The sequence below is a fragment of the Atta colombica genome, unplaced genomic scaffold (assembly GCF_001594045.1).
Source record: "Atta colombica isolate Treedump-2 unplaced genomic scaffold, Acol1.0 scaffold156, whole genome shotgun sequence".
Classification (NCBI taxonomy): domain Eukaryota; kingdom Metazoa; phylum Arthropoda; class Insecta; order Hymenoptera; family Formicidae; genus Atta; species Atta colombica.
Genome location: NW_017259246.1, coordinates 167,725 through 185,559, shown reverse-complemented (window position 1 = coordinate 185,559; position 17,835 = coordinate 167,725). Strand labels below are relative to the sequence as shown.

Here is a 17,835-nt window from a genome sequence, read left to right as displayed (position 1 = left end):
AGCTGTATAAACAAGTTACATGATCTACATCAACATGTATTATTTTATGAAATGCTTTAAATTAACTTGTCACAGTGGTTATAATTCAACTTAGCTTCGTTATTATGATAGCAAAAGTAAATTCTGTAAAACAAAACTGTTCATTCATAAATTTTCATCTTATTTTTATTGTTGCAACTGTTATTCAAAGTCAGTATAAACGTAAATGCAACAACTGACAAGGTACAGGAAAAAACAGAACTCTATGTAATGTATATTTTTATGAAACTTTTTTTATGAACTTCACAAAAAGTTATGTTATGTTATACTTACAAAAAACATAACGTGGAAATAAAAACTAATTCTACATCTAATTCTTTGGTATTAAAAGGCAGTTTACATAATCTTTATTTAATTATTGATCACTTTGTAATCGTTCTTGATGAAATCAGCGACTCTCTCACCGATCATATTGATCGACGCAACAGGATTACCGGAAATCATCTAAGAAATAGAAAGGAATTAATTGATTACAAGATATTAATTGAATTTTTTTTTCTAAGATATTTTATATAAATTTCATAAAAATTATCTATCGAGTTAAATTATCTATCGAATTTTTAGATACGAGCTAATAAGAAAAAAGTTTATGATATGATTATATTTTAATTGATCTATTAATTTGATATTTATTTGTAAAATGTCGAGATTTGTTTACTTACCTGTGGCATAATGGAGGCATCGGCCACTCTTAAACCATCTATGCCGTAAACTTTGAGAGCTGGATTAACGACAGCCATAGGATCCGAAGAGGGACCCATTTTGCAAGTACCGGCCTGATGATTTTCGGGCCTGGTATCATATTGGAATTTGCAATCCCAATACTCATAATTCATTTCTCCATTTTTGTTATACTGTTCGCATTCTGGGATAATTGCATCTATCATCTTTAGATTGTACTTTTTCATCGTTTCTGCTTGTGATAGCTTGAAGATATACTGAATACCCTGATAAATAATCGATCGATCTTGCGGATGCGCTAAATCATTGCTCCAAATGATCGGAGGGTTTAAAGGATTTTTTGAGGCCAGCATTAGTCGACCTAGAATTTATCAGTGAAATATGTCTTACAGCAATAAGAATTTTTATTCTTTACAGAAAATAACACAATTTTCTAATTTTATTTAATTTGTTATAACTTTTTATTTTAATTATAATTACTTCTAACTAGAATGCAATTATATTGATTTTCTTCTAATGCGATTGCAGATAAAAAGTATATTAAAATAATTTGATGAGAAATACTGATATTAGAAAGAATTGAAAATGTAATTTTATAATCTCGTTTACCATGTTGCCATGCATAGCTATCTACATTGTCAGTATTTTTATGCTAATATTGCGCTATTTAAGGCAAAAGCTCAGTTACATACTTATTGACTTACCTCTACTTAACGTTTGAATATTTACGGCGATAAACCTAACAGTTTGTTTGTTATCGTACATTTTCAAGTCCTCAATTCTTCCGCCTGTATTGCAAATGGCTTGATAGCCAGCGAAGAAGAATTGAATGTCTGGATCATCAGCGGTAGTGTAGTTGGACGCTAGTATGCCGGTAACCTGGGCCAATCCCGTAGATGATAACGGGCCAGTTTGATTGTATAAATATGTATCGGCATTTTCCAGATTTAATTCATCTATATACGTCTCATTGAGACTGAAGTCCACGCCGTACGATGCATGGTTGTGAAGATTTTCACCGACTCCCGGCAGATCGACGACCATGTGAATTCCCACGGAGTCTAGATGTTCCTTCGGTCCGATACCCGATAAGAGCAAAAGCTGAGGCGAATTTATAGCGCCAGCTGTAAGAATCACTTCCTTCTTCGCTTTTACGTTGTATTGCCGGTCGTTCTACAAATTGTCATTCATCAAGTCATGTGATTCTCGGGACAAATCATCATTTATTCATGAAGATGCAATTGCGAAATTGCGCCCGTAGAAGCTTGAGAAATATGAGATGTTGACTCACCATAATGAAAGTGATTCCCACAGTTTTTACTTTTGATAAACTTTTCATCGTATTGACTTTCGTCACGATCGCGTTTAGAGCCACGTGCAGATTTTTGCGATTTCTGTTTGGCCACAGATAAGCTCTGGCGGTACTAAGTCTGACGCCATTTCTGCTGATTGTTTGTGCCACGGTAAAACCCGTGATATTCTGGCCCACTAAATCCTCGCTGACTCCTAAACCTGTTTCCTCTGCAGCCGTCAATATGTCCCAAGCGAATTGCGGCTGCCAGGGGAATCTATTAATGAAAGTAATCAGCGAGTTTAATTCGTACGTGTAGATCAATTAAATTGGTGGGGAAACTATGGGGATTACGTCAGAGACACGCTTTAGTTCTCAGCGCACAGATCCTGTTTAATGAATCCGGATCAGCCACGCTAATTTCGATAGATAGAGATAAATACGTTGAAATATTCTTTAATGATAAAACTAATTTTCTAAGAATAACTAATTATATAACTAATTATATCAAAAGATTTTACGCAACAGTAATCACAATTTAGTCTGCAGAATTATTACTTTGAAAAAAAGACACGGATATCTTCAGATTGTTTTTCATTTTAAATGATGTAATAGTTGTGTAGCGAAAGAGAGAGAGAGAGGGAGAGAGAGGGGGGGGGGGGCAAAGAGTGAAAATTAAAGTAGTGTAAAGGCTATGACACACAAAAAGAATTTGAGCAGTAAACAAATCAACATTTTTCTATTGTTTACGTTATTACTTTGTTTTTTACTGTGATTCGCTTAAGTTCTTTTTGAGCCATAACCTTTATACTACTTTAATTCTTACACTCGCTGTCACGACGAACGCTGTTTACGTCATTTAAAATAAAAAAACAATTTGAAGTCATTTATATCTTTTTTTAGAATAAAATTTTGCGGAACAAATTGCGACCTTAATGTTTTTCTGCGTGTCATGGACTTTAAGAAAATTGACATTTGCCTTTCAACCGTCATTGGACCTCCAGTAGCATGATCTTCTGCCCTGACCCTTCCAATTTCTTTATTGTTTTCCGATTTAAAGAAATATGGCAATACCTAATGTACAAAAATTAATAATGATTTATGTAATATCATGAAGATTTTATTAGTAATATTTTCTCCATACATCTTCCCACGACCATCCCGCGTTTCCCATTTCCACCCATCTGTCATAATCTTTCGCGTGGCCTCGATGATACGCCATACCATGATGGGAAGAGCATCCTCCGAGGTTTTTACCCCTCGGCCAGCTGCAACTGCCGTTATATTTCAAGCACGCATATGATTCATTTGTGGTTTTATAATTCCAATCTAATTCGGTATCTGTAATATTGCATGATTAAAATAAATAGCAAATAATTATTAATATTAGCGACTTTGAAAAAATCGAGATGTATTACTGAGGTAGAGTTGAAGATTGCTCGGTATTTGCATGCCAGGTAACTCGTCTGGTCCAGCTTCTACAAGAAGCACGTTCCAGTTCTCAATTTCACTCAGTCTAGCGGCTACGACTGATCCGGCTGCACCACCTGAATTAAAAACACAAGATCGAATATTAATTTAGACATCGTGAATAATATCTTTTTAACATCAAATCATTTACAAATAGATCTTAATGTTGATTTTAATTGGTACAATTTAAGAATGAACGTTGAGTTTTTACGTTCATTGAACATAATTTTACGAAACGTTTCATTAGATTACTAGACAAATAGATTTTAATAGCCCATTATATTTACGGGTAAATTGATTATCTTACCTCCAACAACAATGAAGTCGTAAATAAATTGCGGTCTCTTGATAGGCGTGATTCGCTCGCACATTCCGTTAATTATTGGGCTATAGGCAACTAACATGTTCATCATAGACAGAAACAAAGTGGCAGAATTGCCGTTGCAGACATCGGTCAATGAGAGTCCGTTTACGGGGAAGGGCGACGAACATGGTGCTTCCGGCACATCGTAGTCCAGCGAGTACATGTTCTATAATACCGTATAACGTATAGTTTGCACGACTAAATATATTGCGGCACTTAAGAATGTTGATCTCGAGTTTATGCATCGTATAAACCGTAGAACGATGCTCCATTATTTTGTGAATATCACGGCCATTACTGTTGTGAAATCACTTTACTCTTGCAATCAAATTACAAACAACCGTAATAATCTACGAGGATTTAATATTAAGTCTTGCATATAATCCTCTCGATTAACTTTGTTGAATTCTATAAAAATCTAATTGGAGAAATTTATTACGGTAGACAAATATTATTTTATTTGAATATACTCGTTGTCTGTTTCAATTTTTTTAAATATTGTAAAAAATTTTAGTGAAGGAATTATTTGATATACTTATTATTATTTTTACTATAGTGTTAAAATTTTGAGTTACACTTAAAAATTTAAAACCTGATTTTATTTTTATCATATATTCCTACTTTTATTATTAACTTTTTAAAAATGTCTTTTCCCTTACCCAATACAATTGACAAGCGATACATCCGTAGAATAACAACGTACCATTTTCCGTGAATAAGATCGTTGCAAGGAGTATTGTCCGTCGTGCTGGGCTTTTACTACCTGATTGCGGCATCCGTTTTGTTGTCGCTTTGTTATATACCCGTTTCGCATATATGCATATGCACGTATGCACGTACCGTGAAATGTCTAGCTGTGATTAAGTGCTCAACGTACATAACATAAAAACGATAATAACGGCGCTTGTTATAACCCCTACTTGTCACACTTGTAAATCACCGCACGTGCTATCATTTTAGAAAAATGACGAATAGTCTGTCACTAAAATAGCGCAAATAAAATAGATACGAGTTATTATTACCTGCGTTTCCGCTGAACCCATTTGCATTCCGGAAGTTAGAGTAAAAGCTTGTGTATTGCACATGAAACTTTTGTAAGCGTTAATTTATTGATTATTGAAAGTTTTTATCAAATTGCTTTATACAGGCGGATTAATTTCAATAAATATTTAGCTGTTAATAAGCAATATTATTTCATTTTTAAGATTTTGATTATCGTATTTATTTATAATTATTGCATTTAATTGCAATTATTGTATTTTTTTAGGTCACATACACGCAATTTTTCATAGGATCGATTGGAAGCAAGCGGTTATTCTAAATTTAGTCTGCTATTATGCGATCTTGTTTATTTACAATATTTTGATTTACACTCGGATGATTCGAGAGTGGCCGAATTATCTATATTTATAATCTATTTCGTTTTTTTTTTACTATATTTTTTTGTTAACAATTAATTACTATGTTTTTTGGCGATTGATGTACCAGGTACCAGAATCTGTCTTTGGTTATCATTTCGATAGGACATCCATGATAGTATCTATTACATGCTATTACAACTATATATTGAAAGCTATGTATGTAATATGGAAAGATTATTAGCATTATAATATATACATCTAAACTTTTTCGTAATTCTAAATTCTTGATGCATACAGTAACTAAAAACAACAGGAAATTATTGCTTGTTTAAGGAATTAATAATATTATAATAGTAAGAATACTCATAAGTTATACGAAGATTTATGCTCGTTGTCGCAGCTAATTGATTGATGGCAGATCTCTCGACTAACTGCGATGCTATGAGACACAATCTTAGGAAATTCCTAACTGAAAATTAAGACATGGCGGTATAGCGAGACGACGACTGTCATCAGTCGTACGACTCACTGTGTTAGTTACTATAATTGCACGTTGCAATATAATTTAGAGTTTTGACGTAGCGCTCGGGCTATCGAGCGGAATGCGAGTCTAGCTCGATCGCTCGACCATATCGAAGAGAAAGGAAATCGCAGCCTACGAGAATCTTCTAGAAAGTCCTTGCCTTTGATCGCGTTCTCGCCGACTTTTTTAGGCTGCGGAATATTGATGGATGCAATAAGCGACTAGATCGTAGAGCGCCCGGGCTACCATATAGCCTGATTCCAGTCGATGTATTTGATCCCCCAAAGTAACAGGTCCAGCGTACTGTCGATCGTCGTGTGTGAACTAGGAAACATGGTAAATTGCTGGTGACTAATGATGCATCCAATGATCATCGTTTTTCCCTATGGGGCAAGGTTCTTTGTCTTTCCCGTACCATTGTGTACCGGCAACACCCCAATCGGACTTGATGAACGCTGCCGCCCTTTCGCCGATCATCATGGTCGGGGCTGCCGTGTTGCTGGACGTTACCTTGAAAAAAAATCATTCTATATCTTTTCTTTTTATTTTCACGTCAATTAGATCATAAAAATATTTTTATCTAATTGAAAGTAATAATATAAGTCTTCACGGAATTTTAAAAGTAATAGTATAAGCCTTCACGGAATTTTAAAAGTAATAGTATAAGCCTTCACGGAATTTTATAAATATATAAAACAAGATTTTGAAGATATTATATATTAAAAGATTAAATTAAAGCTGACGGACATAAATGGAAAGCTTATAAATTCGTTAATCTAACTTTAAATGATTTATAATCATATGAGATTTTAAAATAATAATCATTTAGAATAATAATCTAGTGCATATTTATTTATAATGTTTATGTATATATTTTAATATACGTATATGATTTATACTTATACGTATTTAAATTCTTCAATTCTCTCATATTACACAGCACATTAAATTATGAAATAAAATACTGTCTAACATAAATTATAGAGTCTCTAAAATAAGCTTACGTATAATTAATGAAGAATCCCAACGAATAATTGAAAACTTAATGACGAACATACATTCGAACGATAATAGCACATTAATCTTAAAAAAGAATCTTCGCAACGAAAAAATTTGAGTATCTCGCGATCTTCGCTAATCGTTCATTCGATAATTCAGTAAATGCAACAAAAGCACAAAAAAGATGGGAAAAAACGCATCAACACTTGCGATATTCTCGCGATTACAGAAAATACCTACCTCTGGCATAATGGACGCGTCAGCCACTCGGAGATTCCTGATACCATATACCTTCAATCGATTGTCGACTACGGCCATGGTATCATTAAGTGGACCCATCTTACAGGAACCCGCTTGATGATTTTCCGGGCCAGTATCTTGACGCACGGCGCAGGCCCAATATTTTTTGCTCAGATAAGGATACTGGGAGCACTCGAGCAATGGTTGGTTACTCAAAATCATATTATACTTAGCCATGGCACTGGTATTGGCGAGGGATAACGCAATCTCGATACCTTCCACGAGGATCTTCACATCCATAGGATCGCTTAGATAGTTGCCCCAAATGATTGGATTCTCGAGGGGGTTGTTACTGGCGAGACGCAGTCTCCCTGCGGCCAAGTTCGTTTATTGGCGGTGATTAATCGGTGACAGAACGGTACGCTACATTGACGTGCGATACATTGACTGTCGAAATTCACCGGAATTTCACAGACCACCGAGATGCAATGTAGAAGCATTGATTAATCAATTTGTAGAAATTTTCCCGGTGATAACCACGGCAATAACCGTCGCGGACGAGCCGGTTCTATCATTCCCGCGTTAAATTACGGACGGAATTCGGTGGTCAGTGATCGATGATAAATTGATTGAAATTACCATCTAATTAGTCAATTTTTGCTAGCGAGAGGCCAGGCTGTACTTTAGGCTAATTACGTTCGCTTACCCTTACTACGCGGTTGTGTCATTGTCGGCGATATGCTGATTCTGCGACCGTTATTGTCCAAAGTGGCACCTTTTTCACCAGTCATTGCGCAGGCCGCTTGATAGCCACCGAAAAAGAACTGGATATCAGGATGATTTTTAGTTGCGTAGGATGATGATAACATCCCGGTCAATTGCGATAAACCAGTCGACGACATTGGTCCTTTCTGAAAGGCGAGATATTCTACGGCAGTTACCCAGTTCAGGTCGAACACATTCGGTTGATTGATGATCCACGATAAAGTGTACGACACGTGATTATGCAGGTTCTCCCCGACACCTGGAGCAAAATGATTCCATCGATTAAAAACACAATTATCGACTTTGACGTAATTCCGGTCGGTGATCCGATTGAGCGCGCCAACTTGATGCTCGTTTCTATCATTTATGTTCAATAAGAATGAAAACTTTGCGCTTTTCGTAATTAACGTAGACATTGGAACCTATATCCGCGGGAATTAATCTCGGTCATACTTTAAATAAGATGCTCCGAAGTATCTAAGAACTAATTTTCTTCAATGCCTAATTAGTTTTCTTTCAAAGGCACGAGATTCCCGTTTGACTCTTTATCAAATTTATACCTAGCGAAAGACTTGATGCTATCGTCATAATGCTAATTATCGAATCGAATAATAAACTTTTGTGCATCATCGATGAATTATGCTAAATTCTATTGGAGGATTATTATCTTCTCTGAGAGGTACATCATCGTACTCATAATGACTTACGTACGATGAATGAATCGCTTACCTGGAAGATCTTTGACGACTGTGACGTTCATCGCCCGCAGATGTTCCTTCGGCCCAATTCCAGAGAGTAGCAACAGTTGAGGCGAATTTACGGCACCACCGGAGGCGATTACCTCCTTTGTGGCGCGGGCAACTCGAAGTTTACCATCCTGAAGATGCGTTCATTGAAACTCACATCACCAAACTCACCGACGCGCTTTAGAGCGCGAACTTGATTTCGCGTTTAAGTGCTGATAACTACTCCGGCAAAAAGCAAAGTTCCTCGATGCCGCATGATATTGTCATATTATGTCTAGTTTCAACAACATGTATCTTTTGCGGAATGTAACGTCGTGTAACTATTAATTAAACACTAAATCAAGCTCACATTAGGTTAGTATGGCCTTTTAGAATTTATTCTCGAATATCTAAACGTGTCCGAGTTAAATATAGTAGACATATTGATTATTGATTTTTACATGAAAAACTTTTAAATGCAGCAAACAAGATAAAAATTATTCTCTTAATACCCGTGAAAGTGACTCTATTAAGCGAAATCTGCGCATGAGCTATTATGTAATTATTGATTTGCGCATGAAAAACTTGTAGCTTCAGCGAATGAGATAAAAAATGATCTTTTTAATATATCTATGTAAAGTAACTTCATTATGTATTATCAACTATTATATAATTATTTGTGGGCAAACGAAAAACTTAACTTCAGCGAACGAGATAAAAACAAAAGTTTTTAATATCCGTGAAAATGACTTTGCATTGTGCGACTTCTGCGCATGATTACTAGAGCGTTATATCTTAATATAAGCTGAAACAATAAAATAAGACTCTCGGCAAATTCCCACTCGTGCATAATACAGATTTTTCAAGCGTGACGTATTCACCGTATTAATAAAAGTTGCAGCGTATTTCGCTGTAACTTTCGATAAAAAACTTTTGCTCGCGATTTCGTAACAAGCAGGATTTCTGGAATCCATAAAAAATTGTATCTGTCAATCACGATATTTAAAAATAGATTTTTAGATGTTGCTATAATTATAATAATTTGAAAGGCCTTACTAACTATTATTATTATTAATGTGATAAATAATTTTTGATTTTTATGAAAAATGACAAATTAAAATTTCATCCCATACATCTCTTTTACTTATAGATATTAAAAACTTAAAATAGAATACTTAGATATCCATAATTAAATTGGACTTTAAATTAGACTAAATCATTAAATAATATTCATTGAATAATAATGAAATGATTTTCTATTAAATGAAGTTTCTAACATTTTAACATAACTTCTAATAACATTTACGTCATATTTTAGAATAATATTAGTTAAGAAAATAATTATTAAATACATATTCAAATAAGTTTTTTTTAATGTAGAATGAAATATAAAGGAAAATGTCATTATCGCCAAGTTAAGAGAATATAAACGTATATACTAACTTGAAAAAATTGTACTCCAACGGCTCTCTGATTTTCTATCAAGATCTTCGTGGCAGTGGCGTTTAGGGAGATGTGCAAATTGCGTCGATTCCGGTGCGGTCGTAAGAACGCTGAGGCGCTACTTATTCGGACACCGTTCTTACTTGTGGTTTGAGCCACAGTGAATCCTGTAAATTGGTCACCATTTAGATCCTCGCTAATCGGGTATCCTCTTTCAGCTACCGCGGCGAGGATGTCGTCAGCGATTGCAGGCTTCCACGGAAACCGTTCGATGGTTAACAGACCACCGGTCGAATGATATTTGCGACCAACTCGATCGATTTCCGTGTTGTTCTCAGAGCACATAAAGTACGGCAATACCTAAACAAGATCGGTCATTATTTCTTGCGAGTGTATTTCTCGTTCGATCTTTTCAAATATATCCTGGAGTTGAGAACTTTTAGAGATCAATATATTTGAAAAACTACACTGGTAAAACTTTCTCTTCTTAAATGTGGTTTTATAGAACTACGAGAACTTGTAATATCATGGTTAGCATATCATATGCTAATTACATTGTAATTTGTACTTCACAATACTTTTTCATTAAATCGACAAGTTATGACTGAATAATTACGTCAATATGAAATGGTTAGTTTGTATCTTTTATTCATTGTGTGTTTCATTTGAGACAAGTATTACAATTAAAAAAAAAAGAGAGATTCTGAATAACTCCAATTTTGCCTTTCATTTCAATTTGTCTGTATTCAGATTATTCAAAATATTTGAATAGTCTATTGATACAGATTTATGGGATCTTACATCGCGCCAACTCCATCCGTGATTGCCCATAGCTGCCCAATTGTCAAAATCTTTCGCATGGCCTCGCACATACATCATACCATTGTGAACGGACGTCCCACCTAGATTTTTACCACGAGGCCAACTGCAGGATCCGCCGCTTAACAGACAAGCGTTCATCTCGTTCGTGGTTTGATACTGCCAGTCAATGTCAGTTCCTATCGGCAAAATTGTCAGATCGTTTTAACATGCATAAAGCTCGGAACGGTTCGTAACAGCACTCGCAATAATATAGATTCCAGATGAGCACAGCAACAATTTCCTCTCGGAGGTGCTCGAAAGACTCGTGTGTTTTAAATAAAAGCGATGTGATTACTCGTATTGTTCCATACCCGTCGATATCTCAGATACACGTGGTGAGTCGTTTCCACTATAATGTCCCTACAGATTTTATCGTAACTAATTTGACATCGATTCTCTTTTAATAAAATTATTGTTGAATTAAATGCGCGCCGCTCTAATTAAAATCAAGCTTCAGAGATGCTAATAAATGATAATATATTAGCTCTTATTGAATTTTAAGCAGACACGCTCGAAATTTTATTTCATAGCATAATTAACGAACATTGAAAAGGGATTATTTTATGGAAATATATTCTACAGGGAAAGATCGAATTTAAATGAATCAAAAGCGAAAAAAGCTCTCGCGCGTTTTGTATCTTACATTTCTGATATCTATTCACTTGCATGTTGAACGATAAAGTAAAAGATGAAAATAAAAACTACACCTTAAATGCTTATTATCGCGCAGTTTGAACGTGGTATAGATAACAGAACAACAGCGCTATATATGCAGGGAGGGTCCAATTGAAACTTACCCAGAAACATTCCCACCATACTGGGAACCTCAGCACCCGATGGTTCGTCCGGGCCGGCTTCTAGCAACAAAACTTTCCATTCGGGTATGTCGCTCAGTCTAGACGCCACCACGGCACCGGCTGATCCTCCTAATTCCGAAGCGACAAAAGTCATTAAAGTCATGTCGTTATACAGCGCGAACCGGTTACGATTCGAAAAAAATGTATCCGCGACCGACGGTGATGGGGAAGAAACAAGTTTCGGGTGAAACACTGTCTATAATTGCATTCGCCGGAAGGAAAGCATCTGTACGACCCTAATTAACTTTTCTTTTTTTCGCGATTAGATCCAACGTCGGCTGATAAATCGCGGCCGATTCATCGCCTGAATCGTTCGCGCGAGTTCCTTTTCTTTTGTCTATATATCAATGTTCAATTAATGACAAGTGTGAAGAAAGCTAGGAAGAGCTCTATGTGTCTGATAAGAGTTGAAAAGACATCAGTCGTTGGTGATTACTGTGTTGATGCTAAAACGTAATGTATAGAGTCTCAGAGTGTTATGTTAATCGACTATCACCGGATGAACGTAATTTGACGCTGCGACTGTTATTATTATGATCCTATCAATTGTTATGAAAAGGCTTATCTGCGGCATTGGAAAGTTGGTTAAGGCCTTGACAATGGTTTACCAAGAGCAGTGTAATTACAGTCGTGTGCTGATGAAATTGCGCACAGAAAAAATAATTTTGCTGAAATTTTTTTAAATTTAGGTTGGTTCAGATCCGAAAATAATTTAGTTGGGACATCAAAATAATTAAATTATATGATGAGCAATGCTGCTAAAAGTTTTGATATTCTAGCAATCAGTTTGAGTATCCTACACAATTATTTTGATAGTTATTCTGATTCCACCGAATAAATTATTTTCTGATCTATATCTAGCCATTATATAGATATTTTGACGAAACTATTTTCTCTGCATATTCGTCTTTTTTTAAATGTTATTTAAATATTTCTTCGCATTTTCAAAACAGATCTTTTGGAAATTATTAAATCACACAATGTAATATGCATAAGCATTAAGTATATCTATGTTTATATAATAATATAATACAAGAAATATTGTAAACGTCAATCTTGATATTTTATATTGGTATGAAATCTTATCCGACTAACATTTTTAATTTTGAGTTTTATGTCTTGAGTTGAGTATTGTATCAGTTTATTTACATATTTGTATCTTTTGCTAGAACACTAAACGGTGAAATTCTAAAATATGGTTTAACATTTAAATAAAGCACCTTATCGCGATACTTTCGCAACTCTGTGCCAGGCAAATGAATTGTTAATTTAGGTTTTCACGAATACAATGGAAACAGGCATTCTCATCGTAACGGAGGTCTCTGCGTTTGCGTGGTCGGTTTGCGAATGTCACCGTATTATCGGCGACGTTCGTTTGAAACGGTCACGCAACTGGCATAATTTGTACGCCCGCGTAGTGCACAGGTACAATAATACAGGGGCTTCAATAATGTTGTTTCATCATATATGAAAATGTATTATTTTACTGCAGCATATTGACAATAAACATAACAACAGAAGGGGTGGGAGTTTGCGTTTATTTTTCTTCCATTTTTAACATTCGATTAATTGGACAGATTAACTCAACGAGACCGTGCGATACGCGTTTCATGCGACATAAATACGTTCCGCGGGCCCGTCGCTTACAACGGAATCGCGTTAATTGAATTCTACTTTCCCGCAGATATTACGGATTACAACTGGGATATTCTAATCAAGAAATTCAATTAGTATTTCCGCATGTGTATCAAATCGTGTTACGACTACCACTTGCGTAATACGATTTGCCTGCCCTATTTTGTCGATCGCGCATAATTACATCCATGTAAATCGGACTCACGTACAAGCCCAAATATAAATGGTTTCTTTCCTGACTTAATATCTTCCGTGTGAATACGCGTCCGGTGTTTTTACAGATTAATTTTGCGATGAACGCGAGCGCGAGTTTTATTGCATCTCATATAAAGTCGTTTTCTATTAGCGAAGCTGACAAATGTCTTGGACTACAAAGGATTTCGTCGATGAGAAACCTCAAGAAGGAATTTTTCAAGTGCTCATTCCTGTTGTTTGGAGAGTAATATATTTTTGCGACCGGGGACGACGAATCATGGTAATTTCCTAATAGGAGGTCAGAACTTCCACGCATTCGTAGAAGTCAATCTGCATGTTTGGTATAAATAGTTGAGATTTGCACACCGGTGCATGACCCCGCAGCACATTATTTGCATGACCCCAAAATTGCAACGGTGTAAACGAACCTTTCCGATTGCACGTAATGTTATACTCGATAAGAGTCGTTATCAAAGTTGGAAAAATAACTTTTCTGAAAAGCAAATGCGTTTACGCATTCACACTTGAATGACAATATATCACGTGCGTCGTGCTAAAATATACATACAAATAATTTATGTAAATTTCTCTCCTTTTTTTTCTTTAATTTTATATTCTCGCATAAATCGAGACAGTACTCGAGATTTTAATTAAAAACTACTTTTCAATGTCATCGTGTCAAACGTCCCATTGACAACTTTTTTTTTCCTATTCGACACTGACATTTCTGTTTATACATGAGATTTCTCGTGAATTATGAATTACGAATGATCACATTATAAGATATATAGGGGAGAGAACAGGATAGTTGATGCATATTCAACAAGATTACTTCCGCAAGTCAGTTTCCATCTCTTCCTCACGTCCATGAATATTATATTTATAATACAGGACGGATAAATATTTATTTAACCACAACCGCGGTAACGTGCTGTCTGGAAAATTGCACGTATTTTAACTGTGTTAAATATATAATAAAGCTTATAGATTTATTTTCTTTTTTTTTTTATATACATGCGGCTATAGTCCTCGTGCGATAAAACATTTCTGATCTCATCGTTTTCCCTCTTTTGCATGGTGGAATACTTGCGATATTTCAATCGATATGGTCGTTAAACATGTTTGCGGCGTGCTCGAGAGGGTATGGCGTTTGCGGAGAAACGAGTTACGCGGCAAACCAGTATACTTTTCCTTCTTCTATCTATAAATAGAAGTGTAAAGAATGTCCCGGAAGGAAGAAAAATACACCGGCAGCGTATTTTTGAGCTCACGCGAGCAAGTACGGGCACGCGCCGAATTCGTCTCCCGATAATAATTAGTCACTCAGTTGAACTTGATGCCGCGACCTAAGAGTACCGATCTTGTGCGTTTCTAAAGAATTTTCATATTGACGTCAAACCGAAATAAATGGGGAGAAATTTTATCAGCTAAACCACCTTAATGATGTCTATAATTAGCTCCTTTATGAGAACCACTTTGAATTCAGCCATTAATAAAGGAAATTACTTCCTGTTGTGGATAAACTTCCCGTATATGTAATATATTAAACAAGCAAACGCGAATTGAATTTATGTTAATTATATTATTTCAAAAGTATAAAGCCCGAAAGGAATATTTGCATAACTTAGCTTGGAAATAACTTTATGCAGCACAGAAAGATGTCACAAAATATCTTTGTCATGACATGATTTTATTTATATTGATATATTAAATAAGACATATTCATAACAGCATATTTCTTCTATACTTAATTATTCAGTAAAAATAAAGTGAACAAATCATTTACTCTCTTGTTGGCTGTAAGAACTTAAATAGAGTATAATTCATATCATATTAATTTATTAAATTTTAAATAAGCAAGATTTAATCGGTATAGAAAATAAAAAATTTCAAATAAATTTTTTATCTTCATTAAGTATGTATGTCCATTAATGCAGGTATTATTTTTTAATACAGTGGTTTTTTTCTGTTTAAATGAAAATACGTACTTTAATAGAAGACGATGGATATTTCTTTTATACCTATTGAATTTCCACAGAAAGTTAAATAATAAAATATTCGAATTTCAACGGATGACAGTTTATGACAGTTGATTAATATATAACTACTTTGAAATGTCAGTTTTTTTTTCTAGAAAGTCTAGTGTTTTTGCGCTTCTTGCACAAATTTCAACCAAGATTGAGAAAAATATGTTGTCTAATGAGCGTGCAAGAATGTCATTCGAATGTCTGTCTCGTATGGTAAATATTCTCCTTATTGCACCGAGATTATTTTTGTTACGGTTTTCATGCGCAACTTAGCGACTCGCTTTCGGCGTAACAGTGCGGAAAATAACTTGCATTCGATCGCAATCGTTCTTGTCGTCGTTCTTTAGTATTCGTGATCCTAGTCTCTCTCTCTCTCTCTCTCTCTCTCTCTTTCTTTTTCTTTCTCTCGAAGAATCAGTAAAGTGATAATACCGCAAGCAGCGACATGACAATCACCTCTTTCCTTATGATTTTCTGCACGACACGTTTGCACTTCCCAGCGTTGAAAAAAATTTCCTCGATGCTCGTTCGCGAGAGTTGACGTGGTATCTTACTGCTAATTACATCAGTTGTATGTACAGTATTTTTTTCTGTGTATGTAAAGTATATATGTATCTGTGCAATTAAAATAATAATAAAAATTTAATTATTCGAATATTGTTTATATGTTTTAATGATTGATTATTGAATTTTAACTGTAATTAAGGAATACAATTAAGAATAATTAGATTATGATATATTAAAACGAGTAATGAAAATTTAATTTTTTAATAAAAAGAATTTTTTAATATCAAATTATTAATTCTAAGAATTGAATTTATACGAGTGCATTCCGTTTTGCGTTCACAGCGCTTATAAGTTCTTATTTAATATTTAATAGACAACAAGAATAAAGTGATGCTTATAGTATGTAATATATGTGTGTGTGTGTGTGTGTGTGTGTGTGTGTGTGTGTGTGTGTGTGTGTGTGTACATATTTATATATATGTATATATGTATAATATTGCAAAATAATACAATATAGAGCTGAGCACTTATTAACAGCTTCTTTGTACCGAGCATATTCATGAGGGACATTGAAGACATGAGTGGAAATGTGATATCTGTGAGAGATAATTCTTAACATTGGTCAAAGTACTCTTTAACATCGAAAAACATGGAAATTTTAACAGAATCTGAGAAGGAGAATCAACTGACAACTGCATTCATCGGCAATAAAGATCGCTGTTACGAGATGTGGAATTCTTGGACACCAATTATTTTCATTAACTTCTGAAGGCCAAGATATGAAATTCCAGTCATGAAAATTATAGACGAACAAATGATTGCCGCTATTGCAACAAATTATCTTTTTCTACTACGATATAATTGATATCATATTTTGATTCATTGTAATTAAATATTTTTCATCAACTTATTTAAGTTATTGTACGGAATATTTTTTGATGTTATACGTAGTTTCTTGGATGGTTCAAAATTAATAATTTATTATCTTTTTTATTAGAAAAGTGACAATATTGTTCATTATTTATTTTAATCGTAATCTTTTTTATTTTTACCTGTTTTCTTGAAAGCAATAAAAAAAACAGATGATCTAGTTATTCAAGCCGATAAACAATCATTAATATACCAAAGGTAAATAACATACTACATGCTATTTGCATATTTACTATATAATCTATTTATTTTGTGTCATGATCGTCATGATAATTTCGTGATCCAAATATGATAGATAATTTTCTTCACGTTATACTTACGTACCAATTATTCAATTATTACTAACTATTCTACCTGAAATAATACTGCTAGTCTAGGAAATAAAAGGAAAAATAATTACGTTCTACATGGTAATAATATATACTTCTCTAAATTAGATCTTATAACATAATAATTGAAGCGACAGGTGAAATGTTCATCGAGCAATCCCAATATCGTTTGAGAGCAAAAAGCCATACGGCGAGCCGAAAAAAAATACGCTAAAAAACCGGAAGGTACGCCTAATTTACGTTTCGCAACGTGAATGTTTCTTGGCTCGTTACTTTTACAACCACAAGGGGAGAGCTAAAGAGAAAGGAAGAATACACCCAGTGAGTAGCGTCTTTCTAAATATCTGCGATAATTCACGAATAACAATAATTCTAGTCCGTGTACCAGCTGGTTTCCTCCTTTTACGCGTCACAGGAGTTCCTCCTTGTCCTTTCTTATCCTTTCTGTGACTGTAATGTGACTGTAGTCGAACGAGACTGAATATATGAAGATTATAGGTGTGTGTGTGTGTGTGTGCGTGTGTGCGTGCGTGCGTGCGTGCGTGCGTGTGTGTGTGTGTGTGTGTGTGTGTGTGTGTGTGTGTGTGTGTGTG

General features: G+C 34.8%; 2 protein-coding genes across 3 annotated transcripts in view; both read right to left on the bottom strand.

Annotated features, from left to right (window-relative positions):
- Positions 1-252: 252 nt before the first annotated feature.
- LOC108685747 (glucose dehydrogenase [FAD, quinone]-like) lies at positions 253-4,894 on the bottom strand. The gene is made up of 10 exons (XM_018190707.1): positions 4,868-4,894; positions 4,549-4,695; positions 3,789-4,011; positions 3,430-3,558; positions 3,156-3,352; positions 2,991-3,085; positions 2,012-2,288; positions 1,425-1,893; positions 702-1,081; positions 253-483 (listed from the first exon to the last, which is right to left on the bottom strand). The coding sequence occupies exons 1-10, from the start codon at positions 4,892-4,894 to the stop codon at positions 391-393; spliced, it is 2,037 nt and encodes a 678-aa protein (XP_018046196.1). The 3' UTR covers positions 253-390.
- A 218-nt stretch (positions 4,895-5,112) lies between these two features.
- LOC108685752 (glucose dehydrogenase [FAD, quinone]-like) overlaps positions 5,113-17,835 on the bottom strand; it is a 25,672-nt gene continuing 12,949 nt past the window's right edge. Inside the window, exons 3-10 of one of the 2 annotated variants that reach the window (XM_018190711.1) lie at positions 11,560-11,688; positions 10,703-10,899; positions 9,902-10,261; positions 8,463-8,610; positions 7,675-7,992; positions 6,969-7,339; positions 6,145-6,239; positions 5,113-6,053 (exon numbers count right to left, since the gene is read on the bottom strand). In XM_018190711.1, the coding sequence (XP_018046200.1) occupies positions 5,972-6,053; positions 6,145-6,239; positions 6,969-7,339; positions 7,675-7,992; positions 8,463-8,610; positions 9,902-10,261; positions 10,703-10,899; positions 11,560-11,688 (1,700 nt within the window). In that variant the 3' untranslated portion in view covers positions 5,113-5,971. The remainder of the gene's footprint in view (positions 6,054-6,144; positions 6,240-6,968; positions 7,340-7,674; positions 7,993-8,462; positions 8,611-9,901; positions 10,262-10,702; positions 10,900-11,559; positions 11,689-17,835) is intronic. The other variant, XM_018190712.1, reaches the window with a different exon arrangement.

Excerpts from the sequence above, each read along its gene's own strand:
- LOC108685747 (XM_018190707.1), bottom strand. The coding sequence starts at position 4,894 with ATGCAAATGGGTTCAGCGGAAACGCAG. Across the intron at positions 4,696-4,867 it reads TGGGTTCAGCGGAAACGCAG|ACATTTCACGGTACGTGCAT; the intron begins GTAATAATAACT and ends AATCACAGCTAG. Across the intron at positions 2,289-2,990 it reads GGTCCAATGACGGTTGAAAG|ATTCCCCTGGCAGCCGCAAT; the intron begins GCAAATGTCAAT and ends TTTCATTAATAG.